The 17,527-nt window shown below is 43.4% G+C and overlaps 3 protein-coding genes across 3 annotated transcripts; all 3 read right to left on the bottom strand.

Annotated features, from left to right (window-relative positions):
- Nucleotides 1-221: 221 nt before the first annotated feature.
- On the bottom strand, nucleotides 222-3,430 carry LOC120234332 (protocadherin beta-11-like). Its single transcript, XM_039236132.1, has 2 exons — nucleotides 859-3,430; nucleotides 222-692 (listed from the first exon to the last, which is right to left on the bottom strand). The coding sequence occupies exons 1-2, from the start codon at nucleotides 3,367-3,369 to the stop codon at nucleotides 555-557; spliced, it is 2,649 nt and encodes an 882-aa protein (XP_039092063.1). The 5' UTR covers nucleotides 3,370-3,430; the 3' UTR covers nucleotides 222-554.
- Nucleotides 3,431-9,937: 6,507 nt separating this feature from the next.
- Nucleotides 9,938-12,338, bottom strand: LOC120234338 (protocadherin beta-10-like). The gene has a single exon (XM_039236141.1). It carries the CDS (start codon nucleotides 12,336-12,338, stop codon nucleotides 9,942-9,944), a length of 2,397 nt encoding a protein of 798 aa, XP_039092072.1. The 3' UTR covers nucleotides 9,938-9,941.
- A 2,427-nt stretch (nucleotides 12,339-14,765) lies between these two features.
- On the bottom strand, nucleotides 14,766-17,158 carry PCDHB16 (protocadherin beta 16). Its single transcript, XM_039236144.1, has one exon. It carries the CDS (start codon nucleotides 17,156-17,158, stop codon nucleotides 14,771-14,773), a length of 2,388 nt encoding a protein of 795 aa, XP_039092075.1. The 3' UTR covers nucleotides 14,766-14,770.
- Between the last annotated feature and the right edge of the window lie 369 nt (nucleotides 17,159-17,527).

Below are 17,527 nucleotides of genomic sequence, written 5' to 3'. Positions count from 1 at the left end.
ATAATTGCCTTCTGGCCCTTTCTAACAATGTGATTACACTTTTAATTCTATTAGAGGACATGATTTTTCAGGCGTATTTTAAACAGCAATAAACATTTTTAAGTGTTAATAAAAATGCAGTGAATTTAAAGAAAGAAAAACTACATTACTGAATAGCAATCATTACTACACCACAAGAAAAAAATGCAAGAAAGAATGAAGAAATACTTGCACACTTGAAATACTTTGAAAGTGGTCTGCTTTATTTTACCATAAGCATAATTCTGGGTGAAAGCTCAAAGTTCAGCTGGAGAGAGGGCCATCGACAAAAAGTGATTTGGTGTTGTAACTTAACAAACTCATTACACATTAAGACCTGATGGATTACAAAATAAATTACCATCTCATTACCACCACAAATAAACATTCTCTTAAAAGTAAAAATGGGTAGAATTTGTGAAAGTATAAAACCACACTGAATACAATTTAAAACACACAAATTGGGGGAAATAACACTGATTTGGAAGTGGCACAAAAAAATGGCACATATGTAATATTAAAGTTAATTATGGTCACTATATATTGAACCCAAAGCTACTGTAGAAAGTAGGATTTTCTTCCGTTTCTTTGCCGGAGCACTGGGGTGGGAGGTTAGGGATAATCGGCTTCAAGAGCTTGAACTCATTGGTTCCAGATCCTCCCCGCAGACACACCTCGTACTGGTAGCTCTGGGGTTCCTAGCAATAATTAAATCCCAAGATTATTCTGGAAGGAGGCATTTTCTTCCACTTCCTTCCCTGGGCTCTGAAACTGCAGATTAGGGATAATGGGCTTTAGTTATTTGAACTCATTGGTTCCTGATCCTCCCCGCAGACACACTTCATACTGGTAGCTCTGGGACAGCGTCCCCGTGCCGCTGACGTCCACCAGGTGGCCCGGAAAGTGGCCCTCGGGCACCGGGCAGCGACCCGCAGACGCCGCCCGGCTCCGCCTGCACAGCCGCACCGCCACGAACACCAGCACCGAGAACAGGAAGAGCGACGACACGGACGCCAAGGCGATGACCAAGTAGACGGTGAGCGGGTCGGCCTGCGCCTCGGCCGCCGCCACCTCCGGGAGCGGCAGGTAGGGCTGCGAGAAGCCGTCCACCAGCAGCACGTGCAGCGTGACGCTGGCCGAGCGCGGCGGCTCGCCATTGTCCTTGACCAGCACCACCAGCCTGTGCTTGACGGCGTCGCGCTCGCTCAGCAGCCTGGCCGTGCGCACCTCGCCGTTGTGCGCCCACACGCCGAACAGCCCGGGCTCCGTGGCCCTGAGCAGCTGGTACGACAGCCAGGCGTTCTGGCCCGAGTCGCCGTCCACCGCCACCACCTTGGTCACCAGGTAGCCCGCCTCGGCCGCCCTGGGCACCAGCTCGGTGCAGGGCGCAGAGCCGTTCTGCGGCGGGTACAGCACGAAGGGCGAGTTGTCGTTGTCGTCCAGCACCAGCACGCGCACGCGCGCCTGGCTGCTGAGCGCGGGCGAGCCGCGGTCGGCCGCGCGCACGCCGAACTCGAACGCCTGCAGCGCCTCGTAATCCAGGGACCTGAGCGCGAACAGCTGCCCGTTGTCCGCGTTGATGGACACCAGGGAGGCCAGGGGCAGCTGCGGGTCCTGGGGCGGCAGCAGCGAGTAGGTGACGTGGGCGTTGGCGCCCGAGTCTGCGTCTGTGGCGCTGACGCTGCCTAGGTGCAGGGCGGGGCTGTTGTTCTCGCGGACCCGCAGGGTGTAAGTGGTTTGGCTGAAGGCGGGGGCGTTGTCGTTGACGTCGGACACCGTCACGGTTAGGTTGAGTTGAGTTTTCAGCCTGGGCGTCCCTAAGTCAGAGACAGTGATAGTGATGTTGTACTCATCTTGGCTCTCTCTATCCAGCATTCTCTCCGTTTCCAATGTGTAATAATTCTCAACTGAAGATTTTAGCACGAAAGGGAGCTCTTCTGGGATAGAACAGATCATCCTCCCGTTGTCCCCAGAGTCGCTGTCTCGTATGCTAAAAACCATAACCACATTCTCAGGCAAATTTTCTGGGATTGGACTGGTAATTGATGATACGGAGATTTCAGGAGCATTGTCATTCACATCTATCACCTGAATTCTGACTGTTGATTTTCCAAAGAGACCTCCCCCATCTGTAGCTTGAATGATTATTGAGTATGATTCAATTGTTTCAAAATCCATGGATGCTGTTAAACGGACTTCTCCAGACTTTTGGTTAATTTCAAATGTCTTGCGAATATCTTCTGAGGCATGGGAAAAAGTATATGATATTTCTCCATTTTTTCCTGAGTCTAAATCCCAAGCTGAGACGGTGACAATGACTGAGCCTAATACGCTGTTTTCTGGAATCTTCACCTCATAAAATGGCTGCTCAAACTCGGGGGAGTTGTCATTTATGTCCACAACCACAATTCGAACAGAGGCAGTTCCAGACCTAGGTGGAGATCCACCATCCAGAGCAGTGAGGATGAAACTGAGCTCGGACTGCTCTTCATAATCCAGTGCCTTGTCCAGAACCAACTCTGGGTATTTCCTATTGTCTGGATTGACTCTTATTTTAATGTGGAAATGAGAGTTGGGGCTTATTGTATAGTTCTTTAGACTTTTGATTCCTACATCTAAATCCTTTGCACTTTCTAGTAAGAACACAGCACCAACAGGACTATTCTCTGGAATTTCTAGGAGCACTTCTTTTTCTAAGAAGACGGGAGAGTGGTCATTTATGTCCGTGACCTGGAGCTTAATTCGTAAAAACTGCAAAGGGTTTTTCATTAATACCTGGAAATCCAGCACGCAAGGCTCAGTGGAGCCACAGAGCTCCTCCCGGTCTAGTGATTCACTTAAGAGCAAATCCCCAGTGTTTCTGTCCAGCTGCAAACGATTTTTGTTACCATTAGAGACCACCTGAGCCCCCCTTGAGACCAGCTCACCCACTTCTAGTCCCAGGTTCTTTGCCATATTGCCTACAAAGCTCCCGCTCTGCATTTCCTCTGCCACAGAAAAGCGCCCAGACTCAGAACCCGCCTGAGACATTCCTAGCAAAACAAAGAGAAGCAGGACTTGCCTTCTCTGCAGAGTGTCTGCCCTTCCGTTCTCCATAGCTCCTTTACCGAAAGCTGCCTGCAGAATTGCTTCAGCTACCCTTCGCACTTCTGGGAAACGTGCCTCTGATAATGTCCACTGAGTCTTAGGAGGCCTAAGGATTTTAACCCTGTTGAATAGCTTGTAGTTAGCCCTTTGAAGGCATGTTCTTTTTGTCTTCCCAACGCTCTGTGCGCACTGTGGTAAAGGGTCCAGAACATCATCCAATTTAGGTTTTTCCCCAGGCGCGATGTTATCCTGCAGCGCCACCATGCGTCTCCACAGATTTTCAGTTTGATGAAAGCTACCTAAATTCCGCTAATATAAATGTCCTTTAGAAACAAATGTTGTTTTACTCATTGTGTTTAGTGATTACAAAGATATTCTGTCTTCCATAAGAATTGTTTTATACTCTTTACAGTTTCTGATGTTGTTAGAATTGTTTTAAATACAAGATGTGACTCCTGGCCCACAGAAGTTTCTAATATTTCTGAGAAGACTGAAAACCTGAAACAAGATAGCATCACTACTTGGCCTTCTTTCAGTTGTAATACAGGAGTATTACATGAGTCACCTTGAGAGTCCTTTCAGAGGATATGAAATTGGATAAACTGTAAGGTGGAACACGAATAGATAGTTGTTATAGCACAAGAAGGCATCTCTGTAGATTTCCTTCACTGCAGTGAACTGTGAACTGGGAGAAAATGAAGTAAAATGCTGGGGTGGAAGGCATTATGTAAAGCCATAATTTAGTCCTAGCTTCTCATAACTTACCAAATACTACCAAATTATTTAATAAGTACACAAATATGCTAGTTTTGTTTAAAGCAGGCTTACTCCTAAAGCCACCTTCCCTTAGGTTCACAAGATTTATTCCAGCTATAACTATGGTCACCTGCTTTCATTTTCCTCCCCAAAAGAGAGATTCTCTTTACCAGTTACAGAGGAAAAACTTAGTTTTACTCTGATTAGACTAATTAAGATCATATACTTGCTATTGAAAGGATCAATATTTCAAGAGGCATAGAATTATAGGTGGAGATTTTAGTCTCAGAATATGAAGACCCATCTTTGGCCTCTGCTTTAACTGTCTGGGACCACCTCATAAGCTTTGGGTGGTTTGAGTCGTAGCCAAAGTGCAAGGTTGCTACATAATGAGGGAAATTGTCAGGAATAGATACTAGAAATTCACCAATGATCTCAAAAATGCTTTCTAAATGGATCAAGGAGCAATCTAAAAAATATGCATCTAAAAATGTTAAGTTCAAATTACATTTTAAAATGTAAGATAGATATGCTATTGAAAAATTGTCACTACAAGGGTAGAAATTGAAAAGTAGGTGGGTTGACTACACTCAGTTATCCTCCCTCTTTTAAAAATACTGACTAAGGGGCTTCTGGGTGGCTCAGTCAGTTGAGCAACCGATTTCTGTGAGTCCAAGCCCCGAATCAGGCTCTCTGCTGTCAGTGCAGAGCCTGCTTCAAATCCTGTCTCCCTCTTTCTCTCTGCCCTTTCCCCGCTCATACTCTCTCTCTCTTTCAAAAATAAACATAAAAACCATAAAATACTCACTAAAATAACAAAAAAAGCAAGAGTGGTATGAATTCATAAAAACTAAGAATGCACAAGTGAACACCCATAATTTTTATGACAGAGAACAGAAAGAAGAGCAATTGAGTTAGCAGTTCCAAGAAACCTGTAAAGTTTCTGCATTGGAGATATTCACACAAAACTAGTGAGTTTGTCCTACAGTATTACATTTAGGTACAAGATTTAGAGGAGCCAAGTGTATGAGAAAGCTGAAGTCAGTTAAGAACTAAAAAAGAAGTTATTTTTAACAGTATGGAGATGGGAGAGTTGGATACTCTGATAATTCATCAGCCTACATAGACAGGAAAGTAACTCAGAGGCAGAGAATGGGAAGTTAATTCTTTGGAGAAACTGAATGGGATAATTCCTAGTTTTGGAGACCTTGGACAGAGCTGAGTACGAGTTAAAGTGTGAAACTAAAAATAGGGAGGTTAATCATTGCATCCTCAATGATGAAATTTCCAGATTATCTTTACCATGCAACACTCTACAAGTGCAGCATACAAGATATACACCTGACCTCCTCTCTAACTGTCCACCACCTAGCAGATATTGTAGAATTCTAACCTGGAGTATAAGAAAAGCTTAGATAAAGATTTACACATAATGCGGCACCTGGCTGGCTCAGTCAGTAAAGCATGCAACTCTTGGTCTCTGGGTTGTGAGTTCAAGCTCCACATTGGATGTGGAGATTACTTAAAAATAAAGAAATCTTTAAAAAAAAAAAAACCACCCATACTAATATTTGGAAGACTCTCCCAAGGTAATAGCCTTATCCTAGTATGGTTACATTAGTGATGTCCTACCATCAACAGGCCTCATGCACTCACAAAGAACTGACAGAATGACATCTTTCCTCCCTCCCTCCCTTGGTCTTTCTGTCTGTCTGGCTCTCTCTCTTTTTCACTGACACTGGGTTGGGCTCATTCCAACAACCATGAGATCATGACCTGAGCTGAAATCAAGAGTCAGATGCTAAACCGACTGAGCTACACAGGTGCCCCTCTCATTATTCTTAAATATAAGAACATCATCCCTTTTTAAAGTTTATTTATTTTGAGATAGAAAGAGCATGAGTGGGGCAGGGACAAAGAGAGAGAGTGTCCTAAGCAGGTTCCACACTGTCAGCACAGAGCCTGATGGGAGGCTTGAACTCATGAACCATGAGATCATGACCTGAACCAAAATTAAGAGTTGGACAATTAACCAACTGAACCACCCAGGTGCCCCTAAGAACATCATTCTTCAATATGAAAAGATAGCTCAGGACCACAGGACATTTGAGGAAATACCTATGACATGACCTAGAAAGGTCAAACCACTATCTCCAAAAAGGAAAACAAAAAGAAACAGGACGAAATAGACCTAACAGAGAAAATAGAAGAAAGTCATTAAAAATGTCTAATATCCCCAAAGTAGTAAAATTTCATAAGACCTAATATTTATTGAAAATTTACTCTGGAGGGGCACCTGGGTGGCTCAATCGGTTAAGCTCAGGCCATGATCTCACAGTTCATAGGTTCGAGCCCTGCGTTGGGCTCTGTGCTGACAGCTAGCTCAGAGCCTGGAGCCTGCTTCAGATTCTGTCTCCCTCTTGCTCTGACCCTCCCCTGCTCGCTCTGTCTCTTTCTCAGAAATAAATAAAAACATTAAAAAAATTTTTAGATAAAAATAAAACTTTAAAAAGAAAAAAGAAAATTTACTCTGTGATATCCATTTTTCTAAGTGACACATATGCATTTATTCATTTAGTATTAACAGTAACTTCATAGTGTATTCTTACTGTAGGATTGAAAATAGATTAGGGCTTAAGTGCCCCTTACTACCTATACAACCTTGAGTAAGTTCTTAACTTCCCTGTAACTCACTCTCATTTTAATAATGGGTACAACAGTGGTTTCTACTGCATAATGCATTTTCTGTACAATGTATTTTAGAAGAATAAATTATGAGAGAAGATAATACATTTACAAATCTACAAAAAGATGCTATGAAAAAGACTCAGAGAACCAAAAGAGCTCTTAAAAATACATATCGTCAGCCAAAAATAAAAACTTAAAGGTTGGATGATAGAATAACTTGTCCAAAAAAAGTAGAGCAAGAGACACAGAAAATAAGGAAGGAAAAAATTTAGTGTATTTTGAGTATTAATCTAGAAGATCCAATATTTAGCTAAGGAAATTCTGGATCAAGTGAGAATGTAGAAAATGGGAGAAATTATCATCAAAAATATAACAAGAAAATTTCTCAGAACTGAAAGTGAGGTTTAAATGTTAATAGGGTACACTGCTGTGACCAGATAAATAACTCATCATAGAGTGTTTTCAGAATATGAAGAAAAAGTTTCCAATTCTTCCAGAATGAAAAATTGGGGGTGACATTAAAAGAGAAAAGAATTAGAAGGGACTCAGTCTTCTGAAAAGGAATTCTAATTGCAATCAGAAAAAAGAACACTGCTTTCAAAATCTGAGGGAAATTTATTTTCAACTTAGAATTTTACACCCAACCAAACTATCACTCAAATGAAAAAAAAAAAAAAAAAAGAGTCCTTTACCAAGCAAATTTTCAAAAACTTTTACCTCCTAATCATTTTTATGAAACTAGTGAGAGATGTGTGTTAGTTAAATAAGGGAATAAACTAACAAAAAATAATACATTGGATCTTGTAAAAGGGGACCAACACAAGATGTTATTAAAGAAAAAAGTTCTAGGGTGACAGCCATTAGAACAACCAATGTTGGGAAAAATTAACAAAACTAAAAGGCAAACTAAGGGATGGGAGAAGATATTTGCAAATGACATATCTGATAAGGGGTTAGTATCCAAAATATATATAGAACTTATACAACTCAACACCCAAAAAACAATCCAGTTAAAAAATGGGCAGAAGGGGCGCCTGGGTGGCTTAGTCGGTTAAGCGTCTGACTTTTGCTTAGGTCATGATCTTGCTGTTCGTGGGTTTGAGCCCCGCGTCGGGCTCTGTGCTGACTGCCAGCTCAGAGCCTGGAGCCTGTTTCAGTCTGTGACTCCCTCTCTCTCTGACTCTCCCCTGCTCACACTGTCTCTCTCTCTCTCCTAGAAATAAATAAAAACATTAAAAAAATTTTTAAAAAAATGGGCAGAAGACGTGAATAGACATTTTTCCAAAGAAGACATTTACATGGCCAACAGACACCTGAAAAGAAGCTCACAATCGCTCATCATTAGGGAAATACAAATCAAAACTTCAGTGAAATATCACCTCATACCAGTAAGGATGGCTAATAATTAACAATAAAACAAACAATAGGTGTTGGTGAAGATGCAGGAAAAGGAGAATTCTCTAACACTGTTGGTGGGAATGCAAACTGCTACAGACACTCTAGAAAACAGTATGGAAGTTCCTAAAAAAAAGTTAAAAATAGAACCACCTTATGGTCCAGCAATTACACTACTGGGTATTTACCTAAAGGGTATAAAAATACTAATTTGAAGGGATGCATGCACCCTGATATTTATGGCAGCATTATCAACAATAGCCAAATTATGGAAAGAGCCCAAATATCCACTGACTGATGAATGGATAAAGACTCTGTGTGTGTGTGTGTGTGTGTGATATATACATATGGAATGGAATATTACCCATCCATAAGAGTAAAATCTTGCCATTACAACCACATGGATGGAGCTAGAGAGTATTATGCTAAGCAAAATAAGTCAGAGAAAGACAAATACCATATGATTTCACTCATAAGTGGGATTTAAGAAAACAAATGATCATATGGGGAAAAAGAGAGAGGAAAACAAAGAAATAAACTCTTAACTATAGAGAACAAATTGAAGATTACCAGAGGAGAGATGGGTTGGGGGATGGGTGAAATAAGTGATGAGGATTAAGAAGGGCACTTGTAGCAATGAGCACGGGTGTTCAATGGAAGCACCGAATCACTAAATTTTATACCTGAAACTAATATTACACTGTATGTTAACTAACTGGAATTTAAATAAAAACTGAAAAAAGAACAATGAATCAGAGATACAAAAAGATCTGGGTGAAAGATCTGAAAAAAATTCATAGGTATATGGCATTTTTTAATATTTAAGATAATTGTTATTCAAATGTGAGATAATATGAAAAATCAATAATAATAAATAGAAAATGTTGCAAATAAAAACAATGATCAATTCTAGGAATAAAGTTTTTCAAGAAAAGAAATGTAATCATTACACTAATCTGTATTTTGAAATAATCTTGGCAATATACACAAAAACTACTAGTTTAACTTAAAAAATGATAGCTCTGTTGGGAGAAAAGGAGAAAGGGCATATACAATGTTTGTATGTGTATTAGTTGGAAAGTAAGGAAGTGAAATCCTGTTTTTAGCATATGAAAGAGTGATTAAAGTATAAAACTTTTAAGATACAGTGGTATAAACATATTACTTCAAAAGATTGAGGTCAATTTAGAGAAACTACTCAGTAAGAGGGAGCAGAACATTGAAGAATTTATTGTTTTTCTTTGTAATTTTTTGTTAATCATGATTTAAAATTTTCGTAACAACTAAAATAAATTTGCAAAGTGAAATGAAAAGTGAATATCTTTCCAACAGTCCACCAATATTCTTCACAAATTTTCAAAATATTTTTATTTATTTTCATGCAGGTTATTACATTTTTTGGGCACTAAGAGACATGCCCTATTTTTACATTTGTCAGCAAAAGTGAACACTAGAAAGTAGTAAGAGTAGTGTATTTAAGGGAAATGAAATAATAATATGACTACAAAGTATTACTGGAGTCCCATATCACTCAAAAAATGCTCTCTCATTTTCTCATGAGCATAGTAATAGAGAAATGTTTTTAAAATACTAGATGAGGTGATTCTTTTTACACATGATTAAACAGAATGTTAAATAAGATCAAAACTGCAGGGATGTCTGCTTTCATGAAGGAAGTACAAGATGATTAGAATAAAGAGATTAGTCTATGAAATATACTAGGGGGAAAAGACAAATTTCGATTTTCTAGGTAAGAAATACCTTATCCTTGTATATCCTTGTACATTTTGAAAGGATTAAACCTTAAAACTATTTAGAAATGAGTTCTAATTAAAGCTATCTATTAATTAAATGCAAAAAAAGGATGAATCGACATTGTAAACCATATAGTACTTAAAATTGGGTTTAAAATTGCACAATAACTAGGAATTTTAAAACTAAACTAATTGATATGATCATACAACACTTAAAAGTGCATGAAAATATAAAAAGAATTTTTACTGGAAATTAAATCCAAAGCTATTTCGAAAGGTGGGATTGTCTTCACTATTCCCCACAGAGTCCTGTGCCTGGATATTGGGGATAATGGGCTTGAGATATTTGAACTCACTGGTCCCCGAGCCGCCCCGCAGGCACACGTCATACTGGTAGCTCTGGGACAGCGTCCCCGTGCCGCTGACGTCCACCAGGTGGCCCGGAAAGTGGCCCTCGGGCACCGGGCAGCGACCCGCAGACGCCGCCCGGCTCCGCCTGCACAGCCGCACCGCCACGAACACCAGCACCGAGAACAGGAAGAGCGACGACACGGACGCCAAGGCGATGACCAAGTAGACGGTGAGCGGGTCGGCCTGCGCCTCGGCCGCCGCCACCTCCGGGAGCGGCAGGTAGGGCTGCGAGAAGCCGTCCACCAGCAGCACGTGCAGCGTGACGCTGGCCGAGCGCGGCGGCTCGCCATTGTCCTTGACCAGCACCACCAGCCTGTGCTTGACGGCGTCGCGCTCGCTCAGCAGCCTGGCCGTGCGCACCTCGCCGTTGTGCGCCCACACGCCGAACAGCCCGGGCTCCGTGGCCCTGAGCAGCTGGTACGACAGCCAGGCGTTCTGGCCCGAGTCGCCGTCCACCGCCACCACCTTGGTCACCAGGTAGCCCGCCTCGGCCGCCCTGGGCACCAGCTCGGTGCAGGGCGCAGAGCCGTTCTGCGGCGGGTACAGCACGAAGGGCGAGTTGTCGTTGTCGTCCAGCACCAGCACGCGCACGCGCGCCTGGCTGCTGAGCGCGGGCGAGCCGCGGTCGGCCGCGCGCACGCCGAACTCGAACGCCTGCAGCGCCTCGTAATCCAGGGACCTGAGCGCGAACAGCTGCCCGTTGTCCGCGTTGATGGACACCAGGGAGGCCAGGGGCAGCTGCGGGTCCTGGGGCGGCAGCAGCGAGTAGGTGACGTGGGCGTTGGCGCCCGAGTCTGCGTCTGTGGCGCTGACGCTGCCTAGGTGCAGGGCGGGGCTGTTGTTCTCGCGGACCCGCAGGGTGTAGGTGGTTTGGCTGAAGGCGGGGGCGTTGTCGTTGACGTCGGACACCGTCACGGTGATGTTGTGCTGCGTTTTCAGCCTGGGGGTCCCCAAGTCCGTGACGGTGATGGTGATGTTGTACTCAGCTTGGCTTTCCCTGTCCAGCCCTCCTTCTGTCATTAGAATGTAAAAATTTTCTACAGAGGGTTTCAGAAGGAATGGCAGACTATCTTGAATGTAGCAATGCATCTTTCCATTTTCTCCAGAGTCTCTGTCTTTAATTCTAAAAATAGCGAGTACCGTCTCAGGAGAGTTCTCAGCAACATAGTTGGAAAGTGATGACATGATCAGTTCAGGGGGATTGTCATTGATGTCTAATACTTCCACCAAAATAGTACATGTTGCAGTAAGGCCCCCTCCATCCATTGCCTGTACATTTATTTTGTACGACTTTACTAGCTCATAATCAAGCAACACTATGAGAACAATTTCTCCAGAAAAATGACTGATTTGAAAGGTTGCTCGAATGTCTTCAGAAGCATCAAAAAATGAATAGGATATGTTTGCATTGACTCCAGAATCTACATCTCCTGCAGACACTTTTGCAATAAGGGATCCTACTGGGCTGTTTTCTGGGGCCTGGGTCTCATAGATGGTCTGAGAAAACTGGGGGGCATTATCATTGATGTCTAGGATCACAATTCGTATTGTGGTGGCCCCAGACCTGGGTGGAGACCCACCATCCAGTGCTGTAAGTGTTAAACTGAGCTCATGCTGTTTCTCCCGATCCAGTGCCTTATCCAATACTAGTTCCGGATATATCATGTCTTCATCACTGTCACTAATTTTAATATGGAAAAAAGGGTTCGGGTTGATGGTGTAGCTTTGGATACCATTAAGTCCTCCATCAGAATCCTCTGCTCTTTCTAGTCGAAATGCTGTCCCTTCAGCTGTATTTTCTAATATTTTTAAGACTGTCTCTTGGTCCCGAAACACTGGTGAATGATCATTGATGTCCCTGACCCTCAGCTCAGCCTGGTAAATCTGAAAGGGGTTATCCATTAAAATTTGGAAATGCAGTATACAGGGCTCTATGAGGCCACACAGCTTTTCCCGGTCCAGTTTCTCATTTGTGAGCAAATCTCCAGACTGAGGATCCAGGAGTAAGTGTTGTTTGTTATCATCAGAGACTACTCGGGCTCCTCTTGCAACCAATTCCTGGTCCCCTAGCCCCAGATCCTTTGCCAGATTAACCACAAATGATCCTCTTTCTGTTTCCTCTGTCACTGAATATTGTCCAAACCCAGAACCTGCCAAGGATACTCCACCAAATAGAAAGAGAAATAGGACTTGCCTTTGTCCTGGGCAGCATAAAATTCCAGCCTCCATTGCTTCTTCAGAAACGTCTTTTGTCAATGTTGGTCACAATCACAGCTCCCAGCATTAAGAACCAGCAGTTGCAGCCCCCAGACCTATGACATGTGTAGGAGTATGGATTTTTTCCCTTTTCCAGTCTTGGGTCACTACAGGTTTTCTCCCAGGTCATCTGCTTTGATCCTTTTTGTTAATGACTTCCGCAGCATTCTCAGTTCATGATCAAAAAAAAAAAAAAAAATTTTTTTTTTTTGGTCTCTTTAGCCTGCAGCGCCACCGCGTGGCCTCCAACAGACTCAAATGGCTGAACCCAATTTTTGTGTGTACTTACAATTTTTTTCTTTAGTGGCTCATTTAAATATTTCATTTTTTTTTTCTTTTCTTTTGTTTGGTAGAAAGTAATGTTGAAATAGAGTACTGCTAACATTGTTGAGATTTTCCATTGCTTCATGGGAAAAGTTAAAAATTCCAAACTTGGAAAATGTTTCTGGAAGTTAACTCCTTCCACCTCATTGTGCTACACTTAGTTCTGTAGTAGGCCTTTCACTCCTGACACTACTCCCATGCAATGTCATGAACCAAAGGGAAACATAGTGGTGACCTCTAGGACCAAAATAAGATTTTACTTTTCCAAAACAGTAACCAAACTGACAAAACAAAACTGTTTCACACATTCCTCAACAATATTCTTAAAAATCTAACTGGAAACTAATTTGACAATAAACTATTTGTAAAAAAAAAAAAAATCTAACTATACTGCCTGAATATAATCACCCAGAGGGAAGGGTTTAGGCTTTCCCTCCTCTGTGCTCTCAGAAACTTGTATAATTGCTCTGTAAATATTACTGTTTCCTGTTTCATGCCAATTTGTCCCTTCTTCAGGTCAGTATGTCCCTATGTGAGGATGGAAACTATGCCTTAATAATCTTATATTCACAAATCAGACACCCAATTTGCTGTACTAAGGCATGGATAAATAAGCTCTACTTAGGATATGAAACAACCTTCTGTGCCTTAAATCCTTACTACTTGCAAACTGTATATTTTCATTTAAACTCATTGTTTACAACTTGTTTCCTTTTTTATATGTCTTTGTTTTTCTTATATTAGCTTTAAAATTACTTACAGAAATAAAGAAAGGACTGATCATTTATTTTAAGGTCCCTCTTAATTTAAATCTAGCAGGATCTAATTTATCTGTACCAAATAAAAGGGAGGAAAAGACTAGACCAGTCTAATGCCTATCCAAACACTACTGACAGTAAGAAAAGCATGATGACATCTACCTCATAGGGAATTTTATTAAAAAGCCTAATATCTAGAAAGCACTCTATCTTTCCCATGATAAGCAAGGAATACAGATTAATTGAGGGACAGTGTAGAGGGAAAGAGCTAGATACTACCCAAAACTCTAATTGCTAAACATAAAAGCTATACCTTATAAACCTGTGATGACTTATACTGTCTTTTCCAATTGAATGTGACTGCGCCATTAAAAACTTAACAGGGATCTCTAATTTTTTTTTATGCAGAATTTAAAACAAATGATGAAGTATTTCTACACAATGCTATAAAACACCTAAACATTGCTTTTTTTGTCTTCAAATTTAAATACATACACTCAGTATCTTACAGAGGTATTTCTTCCTATTTTACATAAGACTTATTAGGGATTTATTTATATCACACAACGGAAATAAATTAAAGATGCAGATACCAATACAGGGAAGACAGAACTTAAAAAAAGTAATATAGGTTTTGAAACACTATAATAAAAATTGAGGTTGATAAACCAACAAAAATAACAGTTGTTTTTTTTTTAATGTTTTTATTTATTTCTAGGAGAGAGAGAGACAGCGTGAGCAGGGGAGGGTCAGAGAGAGAGGGAGTCACAGACTGAAACAGGCTCCAGGCTCCGAGCTGGCAGTCAGCACAGAGCCCAACGCGGGGCTCGAACCCACGAACCGCGAGATCATGACCCAAGCGAAAGTCGGACGCTTAACCGACTAAGCCACCCAGGCGCCCCCAAAAATAACAGTTTTAAAAGGAAAGAGAAGAACTATCAAATAGTAAATGCACAGATTACATGCACATTGTTTTCATAACTGAAGAAAGTTCTAGAAGAAGTTCTAGAAAAGGAAAACTAAAAAGAAAATTATAGGTACAAAGTCAACAAAGACATTTATAAAGTGGAAGAAAATGTTAATGGTATCACCTTTAAAGGTAAAGCCCATTTCACTTATTGGGATTCTATTGAAAAATACTTCATTGGGCTAAAAGATGAAGGTAAAGAAACCTATGAAGTTAGGTATAAAACTGAAAATTGAGAATGAACCAAATACACAAAATTAAACAACACCTTACTGTTGGCGGTAGGCATAAACAATTTAGTTAGTCCAGAAAAAAACAGAAGTTAATGTCTTTATTAAATAGGTTCCTAGCAATAATTAAATCCCAAAATTATTCTGGAAGGAGGCATTTTCTTCCACTTCCTTCCCTGGGCTCTGAAACTGCAGATTAGGGATAATGGGCTTGAGATATTTGAACTCACTGGTCCCCGAGCCGCCCCGCAGACACACCTCGTACTGGTAGCTCTGGGACAGCGTCCCCGTGCCGCTGACGTCCACCAGGTGGCCCGGAAAGTGGCCCTCGGGCACCGGGCAGCGACCCGCAGACGCCGCCCGGCTCCGCCTGCACAGCCGCACCGCCACGAACACCAGCACCGAGAACAGGAAGAGCGACGACACGGACGCCAAGGCGATGACCAAGTAGACGGTGAGCGGGTCGGCCTGCGCCTCGGCCGCCGCCACCTCCGGGAGCGGCAGGTAGGGCTGCGAGAAGCCGTCCACCAGCAGCACGTGCAGCGTGACGCTGGCCGAGCGCGGCGGCTCGCCATTGTCCTTGACCAGCACCACCAGCCTGTGCTTGACGGCGTCGCGCTCGCTCAGCAGCCTGGCCGTGCGCACCTCGCCGTTGTGCGCCCACACGCCGAACAGCCCGGGCTCCGTGGCCCTGAGCAGCTGGTACGACAGCCAGGCGTTCTGGCCCGAGTCGCCGTCCACCGCCACCACCTTGGTCACCAGGTAGCCCGCCTCGGCCGCCCTGGGCACCAGCTCGGTGCAGGGCGCAGAGCCGTTCTGCGGCGGGTACAGCACGAAGGGCGAGTTGTCGTTGTCGTCCAGCACCAGCACGCGCACGCGCGCCTGGCTGCTGAGCGCGGGCGAGCCGCGGTCGGCCGCGCGCACGCCGAACTCGAACGCCTGCAGCGCCTCGTAATCCAGGGACCTGAGCGCGAACAGCTGCCCGTTGTCCGCGTTGATGGACACCAGGGAGGCCAGGGGCAGCTGCGGGTCCTGGGGCGGCAGCAGCGAGTAGGTGACGTGGGCGTTGGCGCCCGAGTCTGCGTCTGTGGCGCTGACGCTGCCTAGGTGCAGGGCGGGGCTGTTGTTCTCGCGGACCCGCAGGGTGTAGGTGGTTTGGCTGAAGGCGGGGGCGTTGTCGTTGACGTCGGACACCGTCACGGTGATGTTGTGCTGCGTTTTCAGCCTGGGGGTCCCCAAGTCCGTGACGGTGATGGTGATGTTGTACTGGGCTCTTTCTTCTCTGTCTAGTGCTCTCGTGGTTACCAAGGTGTAAAAGTTCTTGACTGAAGGTTTTAGAAGAAAAGGAAGGTCATCCTGGATGGAGGAAATAGTCTTCCCATTATCCCCAGAGTCAGGATCTGAAACACTGAAAACAGCAACTACAATCTCAGGTGAGTTCTCTGGGATAGGGCTGGTTAGTGCAGACATGGTCACTTCTGGGGGATTATCATTTACATCCACCACCTGTAGCAGAAGAGTACATTTTCCTGTAAGGCCTCCCCCATCAGTGGCCTTGATGTCCACTTCATAAGACATAACTGTTTCAAAATCTACTTGTTTTCTCAGTCGAATTTCCCCTGTTAGAGGATTTACCTCCAGAGTTTTGCTAATATCTTCTGAAGGCTGAAAGAGTGTGTAGGATATTTTCCCATGTACTCCGCTGTCTAAATCGCTGGCAGAGACGGTGACAACCAAGGAACCTACAGGACTGTTCTCTGGAATTTGCACCTTGTAGATGGGCTGCCCAAATTCAGGAGCATTATCATTGCTGTCCAGCACTTCAAGGCGCACACGAGCGGTCCCATACCGAGGTGGAGAGCCGCCATCCAGCGCCGTTAGGGTTAAAACGATTTCAGGCTCCTCCTCCCTATCCAGCTCTTCTTCCAACACCAGTTCAGGGTATATTCGGCCGTCACTGAGTTTTCGGATTAGAACCCGGAAATGAGAGTTGGGGCTGATCTTATAGTTTTGAACATTGTTGCTTCCTACATCCAAGTCCAGAGCATTACTCAGAGGGAATGTAATTCCGAGAGGACTGTTTTCTGGTATTTTTAGAATCATTTCTCTTTCACTGAACACGGGAGAATTGTCATTTATGTCTTTCACCCTCAGTTCAGCCTGAAATATCTCTAAGGGTTTTTCCATTAACAGTTGGAAATATAACAAGCAAGGGTCAGTTGGACCACAGAGCTCCTCGCGATCTAGTTTCTCGTTTATAAGCAAATCCCCAGTCTGAACCTTGAGCTGCAAATGCTCTTTGTTCCCCTGAGAAATGATCCGAGCCCCACGGTTGGCCATCTCTGTCAATCCCAACCCCAGGTCTTTTCCTAGATTTGCCACAAAGGAGCCTCTCTCCATTTCTTCCACTACTGAATAGGGACCTAACTCGGCACCCACCCCAGATATGCCCAGCAAAACAAAGAAAACTAGGACTTGCCTTTGTCTCAGATAGCGAATCCATCCCATCTCCATTGCTCTTACATGAAAATTTGTCTTACAAGAGCTTTGTGTATATCCAGTATCCCGGTAGCCTGGTACTGCAGTCCAGATATCAAAATTATGCCACTAAACAGAGTTGTAAAGAGATTTCAGATTCACTTTTGCTGTGGCCAGAAAAAACATTCTTTAGCTTCCAGGCAACGTGAAATTGTTTGACTGGAGACTGGAGCTGCGTAGGTAATTCTGTTTTCCATCATTTAACCTGCAGCGCCACCATGTGTTCTCACTGCATCTTATATTTTCCACAAAATACTCCTAAATGTACTGAATAAGTTGTGTAAAATGTATTCTGTAATATAAAACAATGAGCTCTATTTTCATGTGTTGTGTGTATGTGTGTGT

The sequence above is a fragment of the Hyaena hyaena genome, unplaced genomic scaffold, assembly GCF_003009895.1.
Source record: "Hyaena hyaena isolate Hyena2069 unplaced genomic scaffold, ASM300989v1 scaffold_107, whole genome shotgun sequence".
Taxonomy (NCBI): domain Eukaryota; kingdom Metazoa; phylum Chordata; class Mammalia; order Carnivora; family Hyaenidae; genus Hyaena; species Hyaena hyaena.
Note: the sequence above shows the minus strand (reverse complement) of the source record. Positions and strands in the feature narration are given on the sequence as shown.